The sequence below is a fragment of the Marmota marmota genome, unplaced genomic scaffold, assembly GCF_001458135.2.
Source record: "Marmota marmota marmota unplaced genomic scaffold, marMar, whole genome shotgun sequence".
Lineage (NCBI taxonomy): Eukaryota > Metazoa > Chordata > Mammalia > Rodentia > Sciuridae > Marmota > Marmota marmota.
Genome location: NW_025999983.1, coordinates 7379370 through 7402189, shown reverse-complemented (window position 1 = coordinate 7402189; position 22820 = coordinate 7379370). Strand labels below are relative to the sequence as shown.

The 22820-nt window shown below is 49.5% G+C and overlaps 1 protein-coding gene across 1 annotated transcript in view; it reads left to right on the top strand.

Annotated features, from left to right (window-relative positions):
- Positions 1 to 22820, top strand: part of Igf2r (insulin like growth factor 2 receptor) — a 96185-nt gene that overhangs the window by 11813 nt on the left and 61552 nt on the right. Inside the window, exons 2-7 of the mRNA XM_015498684.2 lie at positions 6219 to 6358; positions 11670 to 11794; positions 12621 to 12719; positions 18188 to 18320; positions 20371 to 20500; positions 22088 to 22193. Coding sequence (XP_015354170.2) covers positions 6322 to 6358; positions 11670 to 11794; positions 12621 to 12719; positions 18188 to 18320; positions 20371 to 20500; positions 22088 to 22193 — 630 coding nt within the window. The 5' untranslated portion in view covers positions 6219 to 6321. The remainder of the gene's footprint in view (positions 1 to 6218; positions 6359 to 11669; positions 11795 to 12620; positions 12720 to 18187; positions 18321 to 20370; positions 20501 to 22087; positions 22194 to 22820) is intronic.

Genomic DNA, 22820 nt, shown 5'->3' with positions numbered 1-22820 from the left:
CATTGAGTATTTTCTGTTGGAAGGGAGGAACCCAGTTTTCTGGGTTCTAAGATTTTTTTTTTTTTCCTTCAAGGGATCGGGCATGTCATACATTTTGGCCATAGAATTTTACTCACTTTTAGTGTTAGCTGTTTTAAAAATGAAAGAACTCGACATTATGTCTTGCAGTTTTACAAGCGTTCAGAGGTGACATGAGAGAGAACTTTTGATATTGGTGTCACAGTGGCTTGAAGCCAGTCAGTGGCAGTGGCTGTGCGTCTCTCTTCACTGCCTGTCCAGGTGCAAGGCCAGAGTGCTAGCTGGTTAGATTGGCTGCAGCTCTGCTGCCCCTCGCTTGGTCTGGGCCTGGCCAGTGTGGGCTCTAGGGGTGACATTGGCTGTCATGGTGCTGGGAAGGTGGGAGCAGATGCCTCCCCACCTCTGGGTTGTTGGTAGTCGGCTTTTAGTTGTGTGTGTCCTTCTAGGTGGTGATCTGCCCACACCTTTCAGGACGTTAGAAATGTAAACCAAGTGAGGTCGAAATGGAACCTGCCAGCCACTGCACAGGTGTGGATGGCCACGGCTCTGCAGGGCGGCTGGGCAGGAGCAGAGAGAGCACCTGTGAGAGCGGGCATTGTGGCGCTTTCTGGAAGGGGGAAGGCTCAGACTGTGTGCTCGGCTCCTGCCCAGGTCAAGGGTGTATCTCAGCAAAATCAGAGCTGCCTTTTGAAGTCATTGGCTGGTGTGACTTCTGCCCCTCCCCCATTTTCTGCTGGACTGATGGTTTGCAGGACCTTCCTGGGTTGTTGATGACACTTGTCACACTCTACTATTTGGCTTAGTAACTTGAAGGAAGGTGTGAATTTGAAGGGAGGAAGACAGTGTAGAGGTTCCTTGGTGGAGTCTGCCACCATCTAGGATGCAAATAGACAGGACTTGCTGTCACTCCTATGGAGGCCTACGCGGTGCCAGGAGAGGTCGCGTAGATGGCTGAGGTAGCACCTCTGGAGTTTGGCAACACAGACTACAGAAGAGAAAGCAGAGTTGGGCTGGGAGCAGGCAGTCTGCCCACGGGCCAGTGCAGGGCATCCAGAGGCCGTAGCTTCTCCCTGGAGGCCGCCCTGCAGGGGCCAAGCCTTTGGCAGTCACCTGCCTCCTTACCATGGAACGTTACACTTGAGAAGGGAATTTCCATACGCAGAGATGAGTTTTTCCGTGTAATTATTGTTTTAATGAATCAGATCACACAGCACCGGTTGGTTGCACGGTGTACTAGGAATTTGGAAATCTTCATGCCATACAGGAATCTGTCATCTTAATGGCACTTTGTGACAAAGTCTAAACGCTGAATTTTTGTGGCATGTTTAGCTAGTTTCACTGTGGTAATTCAAACTAAATATTTTTTAAAAACTGAAAATGATTCAAAGTTGAAAACAATGAGACTGTTTACCTTGGTGGTTCAGCTCTTGCCCATGGGGCTCAGACCAACCTGGATTTATTTCTGGCTTTGTCACCTCATGACTGACCATTGGGGTCTTTGACTTCAAGCTGAGGAACTTGGAAGATTGAAAATGGTGTCAGGGGTTGGGGCAGGTGTGGCTCAGGGTCAGCGCCCGTGGGTGAGCCTTGTCCAGTGCCTTGGTTTCCCTCTCAACCCATGGGTGAATAAAGGTTCTCTTGGGACAGAAATGCAGGTGACCTCCAGAGTGACCTTGGGAGCCACAGGTGAGAGTAGGTCACAGAGAAGGAATTGGTTGGTGAGAACAGAGATCTTCCCGCCTCCATCCCAGGGTCTTCTGTTTTTACTTTATGTGAGGAACAAATGTCTGTTTTTCTGTTTTTAAAGTGGTTCTGCATTTGCTGGTGGTGGTTTTGGGAGGGTGGTGTTGCTGTCCATGTGGTGGGGTCACAGCCACCTGGAAGATGCTCCTGGTGTGGGTGAGGTGCCCTCAAGCTGGCGCCAGAGCTGCAGATTCACAGGGTTGTGCAGGTCGCCCAGAGGTGTCGTGTGGCATGCAGTGTCTTTGACCTGGATTGGAGCCCTGAGAGCGTGAGGGTATCAGCTAGCCAGCGGTGTACTCTGAGATGAGGTGGACCAGGGAGGATTTGGCTAGCTGTTATAATTTTCAAAACTGGGGTCTTCACGGGGGCTTTGGTGTTCCCTGGAGGAGGCGCCTTCTTCGAGGATGGTGACTGACTTCTGCAGGGCTGGGACAGTGGGCAGTGATGGCGGCCATGTGTGCAGATGGCCGGCTGCTTCCCCGGCCTTCAGCTCTCCTGCCTGCCGCCCCCGTTGATGAGCAGGGTCTTAGAAGAGCCTCTGGGAAGGAGTGTTAGTTTCCGGAACATGCCAGGGGGCCTCTTGCTGTCCTGCCAGGGAGGTTGCTGGCCGTAGCAAAGACATTTAAGCCACTTTGAGTATGAGTGAGTGAGGACGAAAGGCCACAGAGCTGGCCGGTATTTCTTCCAGAGCTTTGGTTCTTGTTAAAATTCAAAGTTCTAATGTTATAGCTTAGTTTTCTCTTTGATCTCATGTGTTTGCTGCGTTTTCCCTGCACCACCCCAAGTCTGTATTTCGCAAGCTGAGCTAGCTTAGTCTAGCAGGACTTTCCTGGGGTCCCAGCCAAGCCGCCTTGCTTGCCTGGTTGCTCCTGGAGCTGTGTCCTTTGGATGGAGGTGCTGCTTTTAGCTGTGTGTGTTCACTTTAAGTAGAGAGTTTCTAATAGACTTTTAGACCAAAGGTCATTTTCTCAAAGATATCGTCGTATTCTTGGTCTGATACCTTTATTCTCTGGCTCCTCTTACCATCCTAGTGCTCTTACATTTTAGTATTAATTTTTAAAGAATGATTTGTGCCTAGGCCTTTCTGGTGGCTTGTACTTTAATCTGGCAAGAAATCCAGAATCATCTAGTTTCAGATATGTGGAGAAAAATGCTTAAAAACTGCTATTAGCTATTTTTATTTAAATTCATTAACTTAAAATTAAAAATTAAAGTTTATTAAATTTATATTTAAATTTATTATGCAGTAGCTTTTAAGACGTCTTTGCTACTTAGGGGAGTGTGTCTGCTTGACAGTCAAATCCCCCCAGGCTCTGTACCCTAGAGCGCATAATCGTCTGTGACCTCGAGTTTCCAGTGAGATGATTTTGGCTGAGTGACTGCGCCCGTCTTCGTGATGCCAGACGCCAGGCGTGTTTGTTTTAAAGCAGACACAGCGCCCACTGGCTTTAGAGTATTTCAAGTACTGACAGCCTGCAGATGCCTTGTTAGCCAGCTTAGAAATGTGCTGTGACCATTCCTTCGTTTTTAAGTGATGTGACTCAGGTCTCAGATCCCAGCGCTTCGCTGTGTGCTGTGGTGTGTGAGTCTTGTGGAGGTCGCCAGCCCTGGGAAGAGCCAGGGTGTGGAGGGCTTTAATAACCCGTCCTGCCTGCTCCCAGCACCCTGTACGTTTTGATAAGTCTTGAGGAAAAAAAGGAATAAAATGCAAATATGGGGCTGGGGTTGTGTCTCGGTGGTAGAGGCTTGCCTAGGTGGTAGAGGCTTGCCTAGGTGGTAGAGTGCTTGCCTAGGTGCGTGAGGCACTGGGTTCGATCCCCAGCACCACATTAAAAATAAATAAGTAAAAACAAATAAAAGTATTGTGTCCATCTACAACTAAAATATATTAAAAAAATGCAAACATAAAAAGAATGGACTGTAACCAGGCAGCTGCCTAGGAACCCTGATTTCCAGGTGACCAGGACGATGTCCCTTGTTTTACTCCTTTCCATTTATCTTCTTCACAAACACATACTTTTTATACTTACCTTATGTAAACATCACTCTGCAAAAACAGTAGTGTTTCTGGTTTTAAAGAAAAGCATAGCATTTTAGGTGCTATGTGGATTTTTTTTTCTTTCTTTCTTCTTCTTCTTCTTTTTTTTTTTTTTTTGGCAGTACTGGGGATTGAATCCAGGGCTCGCACATGCTAGGCAAGCACTTCACCCCAAAGCTACATCCAGCCCATTTTATTTTATTTTGACATAGGGCTTGCTAAGTTGCCTAGACTGGCCCTGAACTTGCCATCTTCCTGCCTCAGCCTCTGGATTAGCTGGGATCACAGGTGTGCACCACTGTCCCCGGCCTGTGTGAATTTCTTTAGGGTGGATTCCTACTGGTTGACTCATTTAAAATTATACCTTTAGGTATCTCTCATGTGCTTAGGACTGTGAAGTACTGTAAGGAGGTCATGTTGAGGTTTCTAATCTACTGACTGGTAATTGGAAAAACTTAGTCATGGCTCCTCAATAAGGGATTAACATTTTTTTTCTGTAATTAACCATAATTAATGATAAAAAATTTACTAATACTTCACAAATAACAACTTGAGCTTAAGCTTTTCAGGAAAAATTCAGTGTTGAGTGACCTTCCTTTACTTGAGGTATTAAGTCAAAACTGCTTGGTGTAATCTGCACGGCCCCTGCCTGACAGAGTGGGTGGGTCTCCCACCTCCTTGGTCTCACCCATTGCCTGCCGCTGTCCCCTGCCCGCTTGGCTCGGTTCTGCTCTGTGAGTGTGGAAGGTTCCCTGCCTTAGCACCTGGCAGTGGCTGGTCGTCTGCCTGGTGCACTCCTCCTTTCCCTGGGGTTGGTCCTGCTGGTCAGGTCCCTGCCATTTCAGGAGACCCCCCAGTCTGCAGTGGCTGGTCAGGTGCTCCCACATTCTGGTGGTGTGTCCGTCGGCGTCTGCCCGCAGGTGGGATCGTTCTGAGTGTTCATGTACTTTTCTCTTTTCCATCCTTTCCCTGGAACATGCAGTCCAGCAGGCCAGGGACCTTTGTCTTTTTGGTTCAAGAAATACTTGGGGGAACCAGCGAGTAAGGGTGGCCCAGGGCGGGGAGGAATCCTGTGGGGGCGGTTTTCTCTGTGCTGGGTGATCCGCTGGTGATTTTCTCAGGTTTGATCCTCCTCACTTCTGGAGGCAGCTGAGCTCTCACTGATGTAGAAGTCGAGTTGAGTAACTGCTGTCAAACCTGTGGTCACCCCAAGGCTGGGCACTCAACAACCTGTTTTTCAGGTTTGTAGCAGTTCCCTGGCTAAAGCCTGCTGGGGACCTGGCATTGCTTGTGTGTGCTTGCCTCCCCTGGCTGCTGGGAGGTAGATCTGATTGCTCCCCAGACAGAGGTTCACGGGGGTGCCTGGTGCCTTGTTTGCCACTGACCCCAGAAGGCTGTTGTGGTCCCCTGTTGCTGGACAAGGCTATGTGGGAGACATTCTAGGCTCAGAGGGTGCTGAGTCACTGCTCCAGAGCCCCAGAGACAGGGGTGCAAAGCTCTGGAGGTGGCTGCTTGTGTGAGCCAGCTCTTCCTTTCATCAGAGGGCACTGCAGCAGGGGTGAGCTGCAGGTGAAGGCTGGTGGTCTCACCCACCCTCGCATCTCGGAAGGCCGGGCCTTGGCAGTCTCCCTGAACTAAAGGCAATCAGGTGTTCTGCATTCTGCAAGTAAGTTTTTAGTCCCTGTCCTCCCTTTCTCTTTCTGCCTTTGCTGGGGAGTTGGTTGCATTTGACAACACACACACCGTTCTCCCAGGGAAGAGCAGAGAACAGGATAATTGGACAAGGTGACAAGCCAGTTGTTTTGTTCCCTGTGCAGGTGCATTGGCCATCAGGTCAATTCTGGAGCAGCTTGCCTGGCTCTGAGGGGACAGGGAGTGCAGACACTCCAGAGAGTGGGCCCCAGCCGACCTCCTCCCACGTGGAGTCGGGTAGTTGGGTCGTTGCCGCTTATGCTGTCAGTTCAGATCTGCACTGTGACTGTACGAGGTCACATCAGAAGCAGGACTGGCTGTCTTCCATGCCAGAACTGGTTTTAACTACTTTTTTTTTTTAAATACTGCAAAAACTAAAAAGTTAGTTAGCCAACATTCACTTGGCTTTTCAGCATTTTGGGCCATTGGAAAAGTTACTCCCTTATAGTTGGTGTGATTCCTCAGCAGTTATCATCTTACTGGTCGATTTTAGTCTTGGTGATTGTTAGGTCCTGTGGTGGCTTCAAGGAGATCTTCCCAGAGAGAGGTGATACTTAATGGTTTCTGCTCTGACTTCTTTTCAACTTAACATACTTGGCTTCAGTATTTTGGTTAAAGAAAGTATCTTCTAGTTTGTGGTTGTTTAAGCAAGTATGACTTGAAAGTAAAATAAGAGAAGTTTAATTATTGGCAAATCAATGACAAGTTGTTTTTTTTTCCTTTCTAGTTTTATATGGGAAGCTGTTGATACCAAAAATAGCATACTTTATAAAATCAGCATCTGTGGAAATGTGGACATCGGTCAGTGTGGGCCGTCCAGTGCTGTTTGTATGTACGACTTGAAGACTGGCACCTACCGCTCAGTGGGTAAGTATAAGCGACTGCAAGATGCCCTGGTGGCAGGACATCAGTTCACAGATGGCTTCATGTTGAAGGCAGTGTGATATAGCTGGGTCCACAACTGAGTATTTTATAGTACTTTCATTGTATGTTTTATAATAGTTAAAGTGCCAGTTTGAATGTCCCTATGAGATGATAAGATTAGGTTCCCTCCGTCTAGTGGATCGTATGAAAACAACATTGGGGAGAATTATGCAGATGTGTATTTAATGCAGAAAGATGCTTCCTGCAGGGCTCTCCCTTCCCTCCCACGTTCTTCTTGCGCCATCTCCACTTGCCCCCGTGCGTCCGGTTCCTGTCGTCCAGCCCCCTCCCCTGAGCCCTTCATCCTTCTTCTCTGGTGTCTGATTCTTGGGTGGTGCGTCCTCACGGTCAGAGACCAGTTGCTGGCCTTAGGCTTACACGAAAAATTAAATAGTCCTGAGGAGTGGTGATCTCGGAGGGGAAAGTGCACCTTTCCTTTCTTGGGCTCATGTCATTTCCCCAAATTACTTTTCGGGTCAGGATCCCTTTCCTGTTGAGGGTTGTGGGTCCCCGTGGATCGACAACTCTGCCAGGTCACATGGAGTGGGGTCATGGCAGATGCCCATAGGAGGGGACACAGTGTGGTCTCCGAGGTGACTTTTGACCAGGGCAGTTCAGATGACAGTGCTGTTCTGTCATGAGGAACAGTGGTGGAGTGGAGACTGTGGTGTCTTGAGCAGGGTCCAGCAGTAGTCAGAAGAGGGTGCTGGGCGCTGTTTGGGTCTGGGGCGAGGGCTTACTGTGGCCGTCTGTCATGTTGAATGGAGATTCCTGCACACAGTTAAAGGGTGTTTTAGAAAGTGGTGTTAAGAGATGCAGATAAAGAGGTGCAGGTCTCCTGGGAGGGCCGACTGTTCCATTTCCCTCAGCTGAGGCCCGGGATGGACAGTGAGCAAGACCTGGTTGTGCTGGGTTCCCGGGTCAGACCAGTTGTGTGACTTGGTGATCTGTGTAGACAACTTGGGGGAAGATTGCCCATTTCCTCATTGGGATCTTTTGATGATTCAGAGAGACCACGAGTGAGCCTGTTGGCCAGTGGTGTTTAGGTTTCAGAAAGGGGAAAATGTAGTTTTACTCTTGACTTTGTTTATAATACCAGCGTATGATGTTTTTGGCTAATGGAAGTGTGTCTGGCAGTTGGGGGCAGTGAAGTGCAGTGTAATATACCATGCCTGACACAGGTGCAGAAAGGCCACCAGGAGAATGCTTGTGAGATGGGCGTTGCTGGAAAAATCAGAGACCAGGTTCTGTAGGATGTGAAAGGCAGGAAGGAGGTGGTAGTTTCTGGAAGGTGTTGGATCCTTTATAGATTCTTGGTGATAGTGATGGAGAGGTGATTTTAACGGGGGGGTAGTTTGCTCAAGGGAGAGACCCAGGCAGCTAGATGAGTCAAGTCTAAGTTATGGTTTAGGCTCATGATTTGAATCAGCAGTTTCTAGGGTCCTTTTTCACCTGTGGACATACACGACAGATACCTTTTTCAGAGCCTCAGACCCCCTGAGAGAGTGAGGACATGTACCTTTAACCCAGAGGTAATTGCTCCTTTTCCTCAGCTAGGGAAAGCAAATCACATTCATGAATGAGAGTGACGTTGATGTTAGCATAGGGGTAATCTGAATAAATGTGATTTTACTAATTGGAGTGTACAATAAAAACAACATTTGTTTGCATTTAGGTGTCAGGTCTCATGTGTTTAAATAAAACATTTCATTTATTCAGCAGCCTTTTGAAATAAGTGATTTCATATCCCTCATCTTATAAATGAAGATACTAGAGCCTAAAGTAGATAGACAACTTGCCACATGTTATGCACTGATGGCTGTGAGTACTGACAGGCCACCCTGGGGCTGGGGTGCTTACTCAGGGCTGTGTCCCAGAGTTCTGGTTTGCACTAGACAGGTAACAGCTAGAATGGGAATGGGGGGAGGTATGCACTACCCTGAGGGGCGGCGAGAGACTAACTTATGATTTTGCTAGAAAGCAAAAAAGGTGAACTTTCCAAACAGCCACAAAAGCTGGCTCCACAGTAGGTCAAGAGGAGCTGTGCCTGGCACGGTGGCACAGCCTGAAACCCCGTGAGGGAAGGCAGGAAGCCGTGGCAGGAGGATGGCAAGTTCAGAGGCAGCCTCAGCAACTAAGCAAGGCCTTAAACAATTTAGCGAGACCTGTCTCAAAATAAAAAGGGATAGGGATATGGCTCTGTGGTCAAGTGCCTCTGGGTGCAATCTCTTGTATAAAAAAAAAAGCTGAGGCCCTAGTATGGAATAACCTGAAGCAACCTGAGGGTGTGGAGGCGCCTGTACATCTGCCCCAGGTCAGCGCCCTTGTCCATCTTCTTTTCAGAGCGCCAGCCTATTCAGATGGGCCTCTGGGAGCTCAGCCCAGGCCTGGAGGCCCTGTGCGGGGACAGGAGGCATTCATGGGCTCCCCAAGGTGGGGCTAGCCCCTGCCTTGCTCTGGAGCTTGTCCTTGCACTGCCTCCTACGCGGCCTGTCCCCAGCCTCACCCGTACTCCAGTGCCTGTTGCTCTATCTCCAGCCTGGCTTCCTAGCCCCGCCCCACTTTCCCGGGTCACACCCCTGACCTCGCCCATGTCCTCTACCCTGTCTCCCTCAAGCTTGGCCGCAAAATCCTCCGCATCCCCCATGCTGCTCACCTCCTGTGTTCACCTGGCCCCGCCCACGTCCATGCCCTGTCCCAAGCCCGCCCACCACCCTGCCACTGCCTCAGCTCTGGAAGCCTCGACAGGATGGGCTGTGTGCTCTTTGCATGAGCTGGTCAGGAAAAATATTCTGCAAAAGACACTGGGTATTCAGGCAGAGAAGGACGTCGGGCAGATCTTTGCACTGATGGAGGCACAAGAAAGAACTGCCGTATTGTGAGCCCCTTGCTGTGGGCTTTCCTAAGAGGTTGACCTCTTGCTCACTGGCATCTTATTTCACCCTCTGCCCTCTTCAGCCTCTCCCGCGCTTGCCTCCCCAGGGCCTCATTCAGGTGAATGAGGGGTTAAACCAGCTCTAATCTGAGTTCATGTCATGTTCATTGTTAATCTAGGGAGGAACCTTGACCTTTTCCGTCTTGAAAATCAGGTTGTTTTGTATAATACAGTGAAACCCATCTCTAACAAAAGGAGGATCTTGACAGCAGCCATCATCTGCTCCCCCTCCACACTTCCCTGTTTCTCTATTGGGAATAGTCATTAGTTCACATCCTGTATTTAGACGATTTTATTGCTATGTACTGTATCCAAAAATTTTTTACTCTTATTTCTAGAAAAACCAGGTACGTATATTATTAATGTTATTTAAAACTATACCTTTTTGCTATGCATGACTTTTTGGGACTTATGATAATAGTGATAGTGTGTTGCCAAAATATCCCTGGTGTTCACTGTGGCCTGCCACTTCTTACTGCTGCAGTATTTTGTAGTGTGTGTCTACAACAGCGCACTTCCCCACTCTTCTCCTCAGGAGCCTCTGGGTTGTTTCCAGGTTTTGACTGTCGTGAAGAGCAGTAGATAATCTTTCACATTTCTTGTTACAGATAGTTATGTAAGCATGACATTCCTTTGTGTGTATGCATACCCTAGACTGTTATAGCTCAGCCATGGTACAAGAGCATCCAATCTTAGGACAGATTGTCCTGCTAACTAAATAATGGTCGTACTAATTTACATTTCCACCAGCAACATAGGAGAGCCCTGGATCATCGTACTTTCAGCTCAGTGTTTAATTTTTGCTAACCAGGTAGCTGTAAACGATATATCATGTGGCCTGATTTGTAGTTACTTGGTGGCCAGTGGTACAGAACTCCCCTTCCTATCTATTGATGGACGGTTCTTTTATGTCAGATAGTGTCCTGTCCACTTTACATTGGTTGTTCTCTGTCTTTTCTCTCTGGAAGCTTAGACTTTTCTTTGCCTTTGATGTCAGAACTCACTGTGACTAAACAGTGGCTTTCCCTTTTCTCTCCTCCTTGGTGTGCTCTCAGCTATAGGTAATTCATCGTGTATTTTCTTAAATTATTAAAAAAATAATTGTGTGTGATTGTAGGTGATATTATTTATTTATTTATTTTTGATACCGGGGGTTGAACCCAGGGGTGCTTAACCACTGAGCAACATCCCCAGCCCTTTTTTACCTTTTATTTTGAGATCAGGTCTCATGAAGTTCTTTAGGGCCTTGTTGAATTGCTGAAGATGGCTTTGAACTTGAAGCTCTTTCTCAGCTTCCTGAGTCCCTGGGATTACAGGCGTGTGCCACAGTGCCTGGCTATATCTGGATGTTCTTGATGTTAGTTCTTTGCCAGTTCTGTGGATCTTCTAGTTTATAACTTATTTGGTTCCTTTAGGTTAGTTTTTGGTTAAATTTCCTAAGAGTTAATTTTGCCTATACTCTTAAGAAATCTTTGCCCACATTAAGACATGAAAGGTATTTTCTACAGTTTTTAAAGTCTGATTTTTTAATGTTTTTCAATCCATTGATAGTTGGTTTTTGTATACATTGGTAAGCAGGGATCCGGTTTTGTCACTGTCTTGTGGATGACCATTTTGTTTCCAGGGCCATTTATTGAGTAGCCCCCCACTTCCCTCTGCAGGACTTCCTCCTGATAAAAGTTTGATATACAGGTGTGTCTCTGTGCTCTTTAGTCTGCTGGCCTCTTTTCTAGTCTGTTGGTCAGTTTACATATTCCTGTACCAACCCTGATTTTATGTAGTTTATTCTGAATTATTACAGCAATGTCCCAGACAAACCCAGACACAGTCACCCTACTTACAGGCCTTTCTAAAAAATTGTCCTTTCTAAAATGCATGAGCATTGAGAAGCATTAAAGGATTTGAGTTATACATTTTGATTTGTGTTTTTGAAGATAACATTGGTCGAAGATGAATGGGGAAGGGTGATGGTGAGGGACAAGAAAATGGTGGAGGCCTGGGGACCAATTAGGCTGTGGCACGAGGTGGTAGAGTTGGAGAGATGTGGATGGGTTTGAAGTGAGGGACAAGCAGCTGAACTTTCTGATGTCCGAAGGTAGTAGAGGCTGGAAAGACAGGAGTCAGGTTGTGTCTGGGCCTGAACGCCTAGCCGGGGTGGGATGCCATTCCTGAGGTGGAGAATTCTGGGCAGGGATGATTTTGCAGGTTTATGAGGTTTCAGATAAATGGTAGTGCCGCTTTCAATTTGCTTCTCCTTGGAAATAGCTTTGTGGTTATGTGTGTTTTACAGCCTGCTCATTCTCTTTCCTCTCCAAATAGGCGACTCTCTTTTGAAAAGTGCAACCAGGTCACTTCTGGAATTCAACACGACCCACAGCTGTGATCAGCAAGGCACAGGCCACAGAATCCAGAGCAGCATCACCTTCCTGTGTGGGAAAACCCTGGTGAGTGGGAGGTCAGGCTGAGGGAAACTGCCAAGGCATTTCTAAGTGTCGTTTTAGGATTTAAAGCTATGACTGGTGCATCTTCAGGCCCATGAGCTCTCACCTGAAGACCTCTGAAAACAGAACCAGTGCTGTTCACTTTGGATCAGCCTCTGGGCTGCACTGTTACTCACACTGAGACCTGAAAAGAATCTGTTAGCAGCAGTATGAACTGGGAAGGTTTATGTTACAGAGTAAGCCTCTGCTCTTTAGTTTCCCTTAAGAATCCCGTGTTCACGGAGCAAGAATCAGAATTGTGAAGAGCTCTTTGGTTTACATGTGGGCTGTCAAGTTTAATCTCTCCTGAGTGGCATGTCACACGGGTGTCATGGTTGGCCAGTCTGGAGTCAGCGCTGGTCAGTCTGGCAGGAGGAGCTGGTCAGAGATGGGAGTCTGTGGGTGTTCTGACTGTGTCAGGAGGCTCCTCACAGGAGCCTTTTCTAGAAGCATGAGGTCACGCTTTCCGCCTGATTTTGCTGGCATTTGGTTCAGGGCACGTTTGGAGTTTGGGAGTAGAAGACCCCGAGGACCGTGTCCCAGGAGCTTGCTGTGCTTGCGTGGTGGGGCAGTGGAGCAGTTCTGGACTGGTTACACTCAGATTCGAGCAGAATTTCAGGAAGCTTTTGTCTCCAAATTTCTCCATGTGGGAACTTCTTGATGACCTAGTTTGACTAAAGCTGTTGTGTCCCCTGTCTTCTTCTGTATTGCTAGTAGCCTTTACTGTGTTCTCCCTTTTAAAAAGAAACTTTATATAGTACGGTAACAATTTTTTTTTTTTTTAAAATAGGGAACTCCTGAATTTGTGACTGCCACAGAGTGTGTGCATTACTTTGAGTGGAGGACCACTGCAGCCTGCAAGAAGGACATCTTTAAAGCTAATAAAGAGGTAACAGAATTTAAGATCAATGATTGTGAAGTCTCTTCTGGGGACCTTTAGGATTTGAAATACTGATCCCAACCTTTTGGGGTGAGAAAATCTTTTTTTTTTAAATTTTTTAATTTTTTTTAGTTTTCAAACTGCATTTGAATAGAGATACCGTGTGATTTAATTGTAAAGACTTTTCTGAGTGGTTCTTATTTTTAGGATAGGACATTTAAAATGTCATGGATTGTGATGTTTTGGTCTAGATTGGAACTAGACCGACTCACCCATATAAGGCAACTTAGTTCCTAGTTTTTGGAGCTGTGTAATGAAGTAAGCTATGCCACATGGACTGGGCTATTTACTCTTCCCACAGGAGCCTTGCTAACAGCTTGTCCTGTTGAGATAACTGATTCTTCTCATACTTTTCTGTTAGTGTTTTTTTCCTTTTTGGTGCTGGGGATTGAACCCAGGGGTGCTTTACCACTGAGCTCCGTCAGACTCAATGTTATTTTTTGTTTTGGGGCAGGGTCTTGATAAGTTGCCCGGGCTGGCCTTCAACTTAGAATCTTTCTGCCTTAGTCTCCTGTCACCAGGATGACAGGTGTGCACTGCTGCACCTGGCTAGCTTTTTGTTCTCAAGGATCAAAGACTGTTGAGAGCTGGTCACTTGCAGATGGCTTGATCAATACTTTTTACTGGCAGCCTAATATCACAGAGTTTAAGAAAGGGCAAAAAGAGATGTCTGTTTTTTAAAAATTCAAGTGACAAATAATAGATCATCACTGATTTTTCAGTTAAAACCATCTGTTGAAGAAGACAGTGACGTGGAGGAGGCAGGGTTGCCTCCAGAAGAGAGCCTAAAGCGTGCTCAGTGAGAAAATGTTAAAGTGGATTAAGGGTGATATTTGGGAGGTTTAAACTTCATTAAAGTTTTAAAACTTAAGCTGTTGGACAGTACTCCCGTCGGTGGCAGGAGAATCATCTCAAAGCTGAAAGCCACTTGGGGGTGGTCATCAGAAAGCATCCAGTTGGCTGGCCCTGTCTGCTTTCCCACGAGGCCCTAGCCCTCTTTTGGCCCCACAGACGGTCTCGACGGCTGGGATGCCCGTGGAGCCCATGGTGGTGTTCTTCTGAGTGCCCCCTTACCCTGCCTTGCCAAGCTGACTGTGTGTTTCTTTGCCTGTGAAACAGTTACTTTCCAAACAACCATGCTCTAGCTCACCGGCCGAGCAAGAATTTTCTTTTACATTTTTATAGGGTTTTGAAAAAAAAAAAAAAAAAGAATATGTGATGGCGATCTGTGTCACCCACAGAGCCTGAGATATACCCTGTGGCCCTTGGCGGGAAGAGTGTGCTGGTCTCTGTGCTGAGTAGTTTTGCGGGTAGGCTGGGGGGGTGCAATCTGTGTTTTTGTCAGTGCCCTTTAATTTCTGTCAGTCCACATGAAGACCTGAGAGAAACAATTGTAGTTCTCAGTTGTCCGTAGGTGTGGGTGGCCACTGGGGCCTTCCTCATTTGGCTTTCGTCGTTGAGAGCCGTCGTGGGCGGAGCAGTCAGAATTCTGTTAGGTTTGCAGGTGGTTCTTGCTTTTAGGGAGCCTGTGAGCTCATGGTGCAGAGACCTGCCCTCCTGGCTCACCTGTTTCTGCTGTAGGGGTGGCTTTATTAGATGCGAAGACTGGAGAGCACAGTGACTGCTGAAAGTGTCCCCCTGTCACCCGTAGCAGATCTTAATAAAGCTCGTGCCCTCTGTCCTGACTTCACTGTGATAATGACTACCCCTTTTATGGTGTGATAACCTTAAAAGGCAGAGGCTTATGTGCATGTAAAACATTCGTCCCAGTCGTCCATCTCCAGTCTGTTGGCGGCTCGCAGTCTTTGTGAGTTTTGCTCTGTCACTTGCAGAGGGAGCTGACGGGCCTTCTTATGGGAGTCCCAAACAGCCCTTTAGAATTGCATGTACTGTAACGCTGGCTCAGCGGATCCTGGGAGTGGTTTTTAAGATAATTATTCCCTTAAAACAACTGAATATGTACGTCCCCTACGCTAACACCCTCGGAGGCATAAATTGCAGCACTAGCATCTCAGAGTTCTCGCTAGTTTTATAAGTAAGATCAAGAGGCGTGGAACAGTGCCGGCCACGCTGTCACAGTGGGTTTGAAGCCGGCAAACAGCCTCTCCCAGGCTGGGACATTCTGGCCCTCTGAATGTCCCCTTGGCTGTTTACAGTGAGGTAAGAAGTGGGAGCGACCCAGTAGCCTCGGTGTCCGGCTAGTCCCTCAACCTCTGGGAGAGTGAGACAGCCTGAAGTTGCTGGCTGCCCTGAGTGGGGGTCCGCAGGTCTTCCGACTCAGACTCCTCCAAGAGTTGTGGTGAAATCTAGTCTCAGAACAAGGGATTCTTCCCAGGGTGGCCTGTCTTGCGCTCTTGCCACATGCCGTCCTGCTCCCTTGACTCATAGAGGTTCTGTTCGGCTGCCTGGAGAGTTATTTCTTGTCTCCTGCACTATCCAGCCAGCCCACTCACTCTCCTTGGCAGTGAATGTTTTTGTGTGACCTTGCTGTTGGTTGACAAGCTTTAGATTTGCCGGACTGGGGACATGTGTGGTTGCGTTTTCCTCTAACTCAATTGTAATTGTCAGTAGTAACCTTTTCTTTTGCCTTTCTGGGGGATTGAGCCGTCGGCTGGTCAGGGCTTGTGTGCCTGCTTACTTCCAGCTGGGGTTGGAGAGGCCTCCTGCCTCCTCCCACCACAGCCTTTATCAACGGACTCCTTCTGTCTGAGGAGCCTGTCGGGTGGGAGATTTTACCCTAGGGATCTGGTTGGCGGAGTCCCGTGCCCCGAGGCTGTGTGGAGGTGTAAGTTGTTGGATACACTCCCTTAGCTGTCCATGAAATCTCTGGAATCTGGCCTGCCAGGGGAAGGTCAGTGGTCTAAAGCTTTCCTGCAGGTTTGATAACATCTTTCTAGGAAAACTTGAAAGGTAAATATTAAGCAGTTAGCTTTTGTACTTAGACCTGCTTGTGAATTGCATCAGTCTGAAGATAAGATTTTAGGGAATTTATCCATGGAAAGTTAACAAAGCGAAACACTCTGAGATGATCACAGAGCACTGAGAACATGGATTTTTAGAATATTCTTTGGGACAATTAAAATGATGCCAGTGGGGCTGGGGATGTGGCTCAAGCGGTAGCGCGCTCGCCTGGCATGTGTGCGGCCCGGGTTTGATCCTCAGCACCACATACAAACAAAGATGTTGTGTCCGCCGAAAACTAAAAAATAAATATGAAAAACACACACACACACACACACACACACACACACACACTCTCTCTCTTTCTTTTTAAAATAAATAAATAAATAAAATAAAATGATTCCAGTGTATTATTTTGAAAATAAAACTTCTGAGAGTATTTCAAAATGAAGTCTTGACAGTGGACAGTGGATGGTGTTCCCTTAGTGACTGGGCCTTTTTTACTCCTGGCTGCATCTCTGGGCTTGCATGCTTTGCTTCAGAGTGACAGAACACTTAAAGCACAGGGTCTGCCAACTGTAATGGGTTCCTTGACATTTTAAAAATAAAAAGCCATTAATTCACGGAGCTGAGAGTGTGGTAATAAATCTAGAATTGAGTCAGGGTAACTGAAGACTCCCGGGAGGAGCTGAGCTCCGTATTTCATTGAGCAGACGTTGGCACAGCTCCTGTTGTGTTTTTGGCATCGTCCCGGGCTAGGTGAGGGTTACTGCCTGAGACAGAGGCTGCCTTCAAGGAACCCACGTTCTGTGGGAGGAAGCCGCCAGGTCAGCAGACAGCAAGCAGTATCTGGTACCACGCGCCTCTGCGCCCTGAAGAACGAGCCTGAGTGAACCAATGGAGGCGGAGGTCCACGCTTCAGATACGGGCTTCCGAAAAGGCCTTGCTAGGTGGCGCCATTACTCACGAGTGAATGAAGTGACGGGAGAGCCGGTCAGCGTCTGCTTCCAGGGCCACCAGGAGGCTTGCGTGGTGTGTGCAGAGAGAGGAGGGCCGTTGAGGAGTTTTGGATTTCATCCTCTGTGTAATGGGAAGCTACTTGGAGCAAGGAGTGATGTGGCCTGATGTCCCTCTGAAAGATTGATACCGTTAAGGGGACCTGGCCTGGGGCCTGGGGAGCAGTTAAGAGACGCTTGCCGTCAGGAGACCTGGTGTCTGTACAGGGTGGTGGTGGTGATGGTGGAGGTGGAGAGAGAGCTAGATCCAGGGCTTAGTTTGAAGGTGGAACTGGCAGAACTTGCCAGTGGTTGGTTGAGAATGTGAGAGGAAGCAAGGGGTGGGTGTGGTTCAGTTTCGGCCTGGACAGCTGGCTTAGTGACTGTCCCATTTACTGGGACCATTGGGGTAAGAGCATGTGTGGGGAGAGATCCAAGCCCCATTTTAAATACGTGGAGTTTCAAACGCATGTGCGCGTCCTGGGCCGTCGGGGAGGATGGCGGGTGCAGGCACTTGCTCAGACTCACAGGTGCTGCAGCAGCAGCTGCACGTGCAGTGACTCGGCCAGGCCTTGCAGTAGCCCCGTGGACAGTCTCTTGTTCCCATGTGATATGTGGGGAAACCGAGGCACAGAGATCGGTTCGCACCTGGTCATACTGTCAGCATCAGGGTTGAACCTGAGCGTTCTTGGGTCTGTGCTTAGAAACTCGGCATCTCTTGTGGGCTCCATAAATCAGGAGAAGTGGGAGAGGCATAGTCTGGGGTCATCTGCAGGTGTGTAGAGCCATTCAGGGGGACACCAAGAGGGTGAGCATACACAGGGACGACGAGGTCAGATACACAGCTGTGGAGCACCTTTGTTTAGACCTGTGTCGGAGGACCCTGAGGAATGTCCCAGGAGGCCGAGAGGTGGGGCAGAAGGAGGCCAGGTGCCTCTTGGTGTCCAGGAAGCAAAAGACAGAAACAGCTTTCGGGGGTGGCCTGGGCTGGTAGCGCTGCTTGCCGTTGGAGGGGAGTGAGGGGACTCAGAAACAGCGTCAGGTGCGGCAGCAGGGGAGGGGCGTGCCTGGGCAGGCCTGACGCCATCGCTGCGGGAAGCACCTCCGTGACAGTGTTCAGGAGAGAGCGGAGGTGCGGGGAGGTGGCGAACAGGGACGTCCAGGAATTCTGCTAAAATTTCAGAAGCAGATGGGAGCTGAGCGGGAAAGAGACAGGGAGGACGCCCATGGTGGGCATCATAGACTGCTGAGCGGTGACCCAGCGGGGAGGGACAGCGGTTGACGCCCTTGAGGAGAGGTGTAGAAGTGCACCTCTGGGTTGGTGGGAAGGATACGGGACAGTAGAGAGGACTGGGCCACCATCCGCCTTTGCTCTGTCCCCCTTTTCCTCAAGGGTGGTTGTGGCCTGATAGCCTCAGGAATGGAGACCAGTGTTGTGTGACACAATCATAGGTTTGCCTGACACAGTCCCCAGGCGTGTGCTGACCCCAGTTTCATGCTGACCCCTCTCCTCTCTTCCAGGTGCCGTGCTATGTGTTTGACAAAGAGTTAAAGAAGCATGATTTAAATCCGCTCATCAAGATAAGTGGTGGCTACTTGGTGGACGACTCTGATCCAGACACTTCTCTATTCATCAATGTCTGTAGGGACATAGGTGAGAATCTCAGTGGGCGTGAGGGGCTGGTGGTTGAGATTACCTGAAAGGCTGTACCTCCTTTGTTCCAAGTTGGACATGGTGTCACCAGCTAGGCCCTGCAAGAGAGCTCTCCTCCCATCTGTGTTCTCTTGGCCAGCCCCACCGCGTGTCCCCAGAGAGCACTGCCCTCGGGTCCGTCCAGGCTGTTGCCTTGATCTGCTCTTCTCTCTGCCACACTTTAACACCGAGGGAGTGTTGGTTAGCCTGCCGGGTGTGCCCAGGTCCCGTGGCTTTGAGTGGCACGCTTGGTAAAAGGGACCATGGGGTGACAAATACTTTGGCCACTTGATCCTGAGGTGTGTTGGGGCTCTGGCTTCTTTGTGTCTCCCTTTGTAGTGTCAGAATGAGTGTGAGGAGTGTGGTGTCTTTACCAAGTTACCTGAAGCCTGTGCGTAGATGGCCTGTGTCTGACGAGGGCCTGGACTTTGACTGAACCTGAGAGGCAGCCGTGCACTGCCTGCTCCGTGTCCCTCGGGCTGAGTTGAGGTCCGCAGGCCAATGGGGTCTTTCCACAGTGTCACCAGTGATAGTGCTGAGTAAACTTTTCTGGTGATTACGTAATATAAAGGTCATTTTTAGTGTTTTCTTCATGCTTATATTTCTCACATAGTATATAAGACTGCCTCAGAAAAGTTGGGGAAATTGTTTGCTGATGGATGGACGTTCTGCGTAAGTGTGCTAGTAACTGCAGTTTAGTTATGAAGTTGAAGAGTCTCATTATCATCAACTTCTGAATAATATGCTGTTTTAATTTGGAAAACACTTGAATTTATGGTCTTTTATCCTATAAAGGTTTATCTGAATTCAGTGGATATTTTATTATAAAAGTCATCTTTTTCTGATTTACTGACAGTTTGGGTTGAACTTCAGCAACTTTGGAACCAAACAGCTTACCCCCCCCCCCAATTCTCCTGGGGAAAGTGCCCTGAAGGCTCCAGCTGACTTGGACCAGGACTCTGGCCCTCCTCCCTCCCTCAGGAGTACTCTGAGGTTCTAGGCCCTGTGTGTTGTGGTAGGGACACTTGCCTTTCCTCTACCTGGGGACTCCTAGTCTAATGGCGAGGCTCTGGGGCGTCCTGGGCAGCAGGCAGACACCCGACAGTGGGCCTCTGAGCCGCCCGTGGGTAGTGGGCTCGAGAGCGGAAGGCTGGCTTCTCTGGTGTCAGCGGCGGCTCCTCGTGGTGGGAGGCAGAGTGGACACGTAAGCCCAGCAGTGCGCGAGGCACCGGCTGTACCGCGAGCCGCGCAGGCTGTGGAGCCGTGCAGCTGTGGTGCTGACTGGGCCACGGCCAAGGAAGCCCAGCACATCTGGGAGCATTGACTGGTGTGTGTGGCCATTGGTCCCTCCGGGCCTAGAAGGCCACACACTGGTCACCGGATGGTTCTATAATTAGACTGAAGTCAAAGAAAGTGCGCTGTCTCTAAGACGTGAGCCAGAGCTGTCTGTAGGTTCTGTCCACCAGCCGAGTGTTTCCGCTCCTCGGTGGGGCTTTTCCTGGTCTCTATCAGGGACGATGCCAAAGGCAGTGGACTGATGGGAGAAGACGGGAGCAATCCTCGGCTCAGACCATGCAGGGGGCCCTGGAATGTCTGGATGGCCCCTCTTGGGCCTTTGCAGAGTAGTACTTTGTTTCTTTACCTGAGCTGTGTGCAGAGAGGGGTGGCTTGCGGGCTCTCAGAAGGTTACTTATGGAGACTCTGTAACTCACTGATTTTCGTTGAAAGTACCCTGGGCCTCAGAGTACATACAAGGACCATTTCTGACACTTAAATCATGTTTATTATTTTAAATTTATTTTTTACTTTTATCTTTTTACATTACTGGGAACTAAACCCAGGGGTGTTCCAGCACTGAGTTACATCTTTTAAGTTTGTATTTTGAGGCAGGGTCTTGCTGGCCTCCAGCTTGTGATCCTCATGCCTCAGCCTCCCAAGTAGCTGGGATCACCAGTGTGCGCCACCCCACCCAGTGACTTAATCTGTTTTGACGTAGTGTGATGCTTTACAGACTCACTCCGGAACTCGAGTCCACAGTTGCGGGCCTGTCCTGCTGGCACTGCTGCCTGCCTACTGAGAGGGGACCAGGCATTCGACGTTGGCCAGCCCAAGGAGGGACTGAAGCGAGTGAGCGAAGACAGGTGGGTTCACGGCCAGAGGCTGGCCTGCGACTCTGCTTCATCCTCCGCGGGAACCTGACTCTGCGGGGGGTGCTGTGCCTTTCCGGACAGGCCTTCAGAGGCTGTTCCTCGCCTGCCCGTCAGATCGCTGGTCACCGCCGAGCCACACTGGCTGGTCTGCTTGTTGCTCTCTCTGATCACGTGTCGCTTATCGCAGCTAAAATACGCACCGTGGCCCTGCCCGTCGCGCAGACCTCTGTTTGCTTCGTGAGCTGACACTCACTGAAGGCGCCTTCTCATTTTTGTCTGTGCTGCCTGTGAGGTTGATTTTGCATCCACACTTAGCTCTTCTTTAGAGCTCGGAGGGGCAGCTTGCAGGGTGCAGAGGTTCCTCCCAGCTGGGGCGTGCTGGGTACGGGGTTCCCAGCAGGGTGGTCTGCCTTGCCTCGGCTGTGCTGTTCCCACGCTCTCCTGCGGCTCTTGCAGGAGGACGCTTTCTCAGCATGTTGGACCTGACCATAGCCTGAACACAGATGAGGGTTTGACTTCCTCTCATTCCTAGAGGCCTTTGGTAGGTGTGTCTCGCTGGCTGGGTTCTGGAGCCAGTGGGGTGCTGGGGTCGCAGGAACGTGTCCAGGTGCAGGTTGGGGCTTGCCCGCAGTGAGCATGGCTGGGATGGCAGGCGCTGGGAGTGTGCCGTGTGTGTCTGTTTTAATGTGCTCAGGCAGCTGACTGGGGCTTAGACAGCAGAGCCCTATCCTCACGGCCTGGAGGCCGGAGTCTGAAGCAAGTTCCTGGGGTGGGTTTCTCCGCGGTCCCTCCTTGTCTCATCAGATGGCATCTTCTCCATGTCTTCATGTGGTTGTCCCTAATTGGGACATATTTGATGTTGGAGCAGGGCCCACACATCTGACCTGTTTTTTATTTACTTGCCTCCTCACGGTCCCTGTGCAGTCGCTGCTGAGATGAGTGTGGGGTGTCGGCTTCACCGTGTGAGCTGCAGGGGAGCTGAGTGACAGATGGGTGACCCTGGGTCCTGGCGGGTTGGCGAGAGTTTGGGAAATGTAGGGCACTGTGCAGAAGGAAGCCTTGTCTGGGAGGAGAGACAGGTCATCTGTTTTCAGCAGTTCTGTCGCATCTGGCAGCAAGGATGGGCACCTGCCGGCCAGCGCTGGCCGTGTCCTGGGGCTCTGGGTGTTGGAGGAGAGCCCTGGTCTGTGCTGCTGGATTGGTGCTCTGGGTCTCTTCAGGCTTAAAGGCAGATCTGCAGCTTGCACTCAGGAGCTGTTTGAGGGGGAAAGACCGTGTGGCCCCCTGGGCAGAGAGATGCTTGGCCTTCGATTTTTTGGGTTAGGTCATTGAAAAAAAAAGTTTCTGTTTTAATCAACTAGCTTCTCTTGGTATTTTCAATTTACGTGTTGGTCATCTTGTTAATTTGACTTTCAACAGTAGTGCTCATCAAAGTATACTTTTGATTTTTTTTCCAAATGGAGAAAAATAAAATAAAGTTACTTTGCCCTCTGGCTGCTTCTGCGGTTTGCTCAGGGCAGTGCATTAATTTGATGTCATTCATCCTCGAGTAACCCTCTCTCTGTGCCGATTGTGCAGGCTTGTCCTGAGTTACGTGAAGGAAGGGCCAGGAAAGCCAGACTTCTGTGACGGTCACAGCCCCGCAGTGACGATTACATTCATGTGCCCTTCGGAGCGGAGAGAGGTGAGTGCCTTATTGCAGGTGACCTGAGAGCAGTTACCCTGAGCCTGGGTCCCCAGGTTTGGTTTGGGGCGGCGGCTGGTGTGGGGAAAGGCGAGTGTTCCACGGGGCCTGGACTTTGGGCAGCTGAGCGGCCCGCTTCTGCTCTCCCACCTAGCCAGGGGGGATCTCCCTGGAGCAAGGTGGGGTGTTTTGTCCTCTGTGAGATGGTTTTAAGTGGTTCATGGAGAGATTTTTTTTGTCCTTGGGTTGATCGTGGCAGTGGTTGAGAAGCCCGTAGGCATCATCTCAAGCCTGGATTTCCTGCAGGAGAGTGTCACTGCCTCCATCTTGCCTGTTTTGCCTCCAGCCTGTCCCCGTTTTGCCCGCTGTTCCCTTTCGTGTATGGACAGATTTATTGTCCCTGTTCTCTTGCTGCTTTTTATGTTTTAGCTTATTTTTGTGGCACTCGGGGCTAGAACCCAGGGCCTTGCACACAAGGCCAGTGCTCTACCACTGAGCGACACCCCAGTCCCTTCTGGATGCCTTTTCCATCTCTGACATTCCTGTTAGCCTCCTTGAGGCTGGTGACTGAGTCTCATTTGCTTTGGGTCCTGCTCGCCTAGTGGCCTGTGTGCCAGGCCTGTGTAG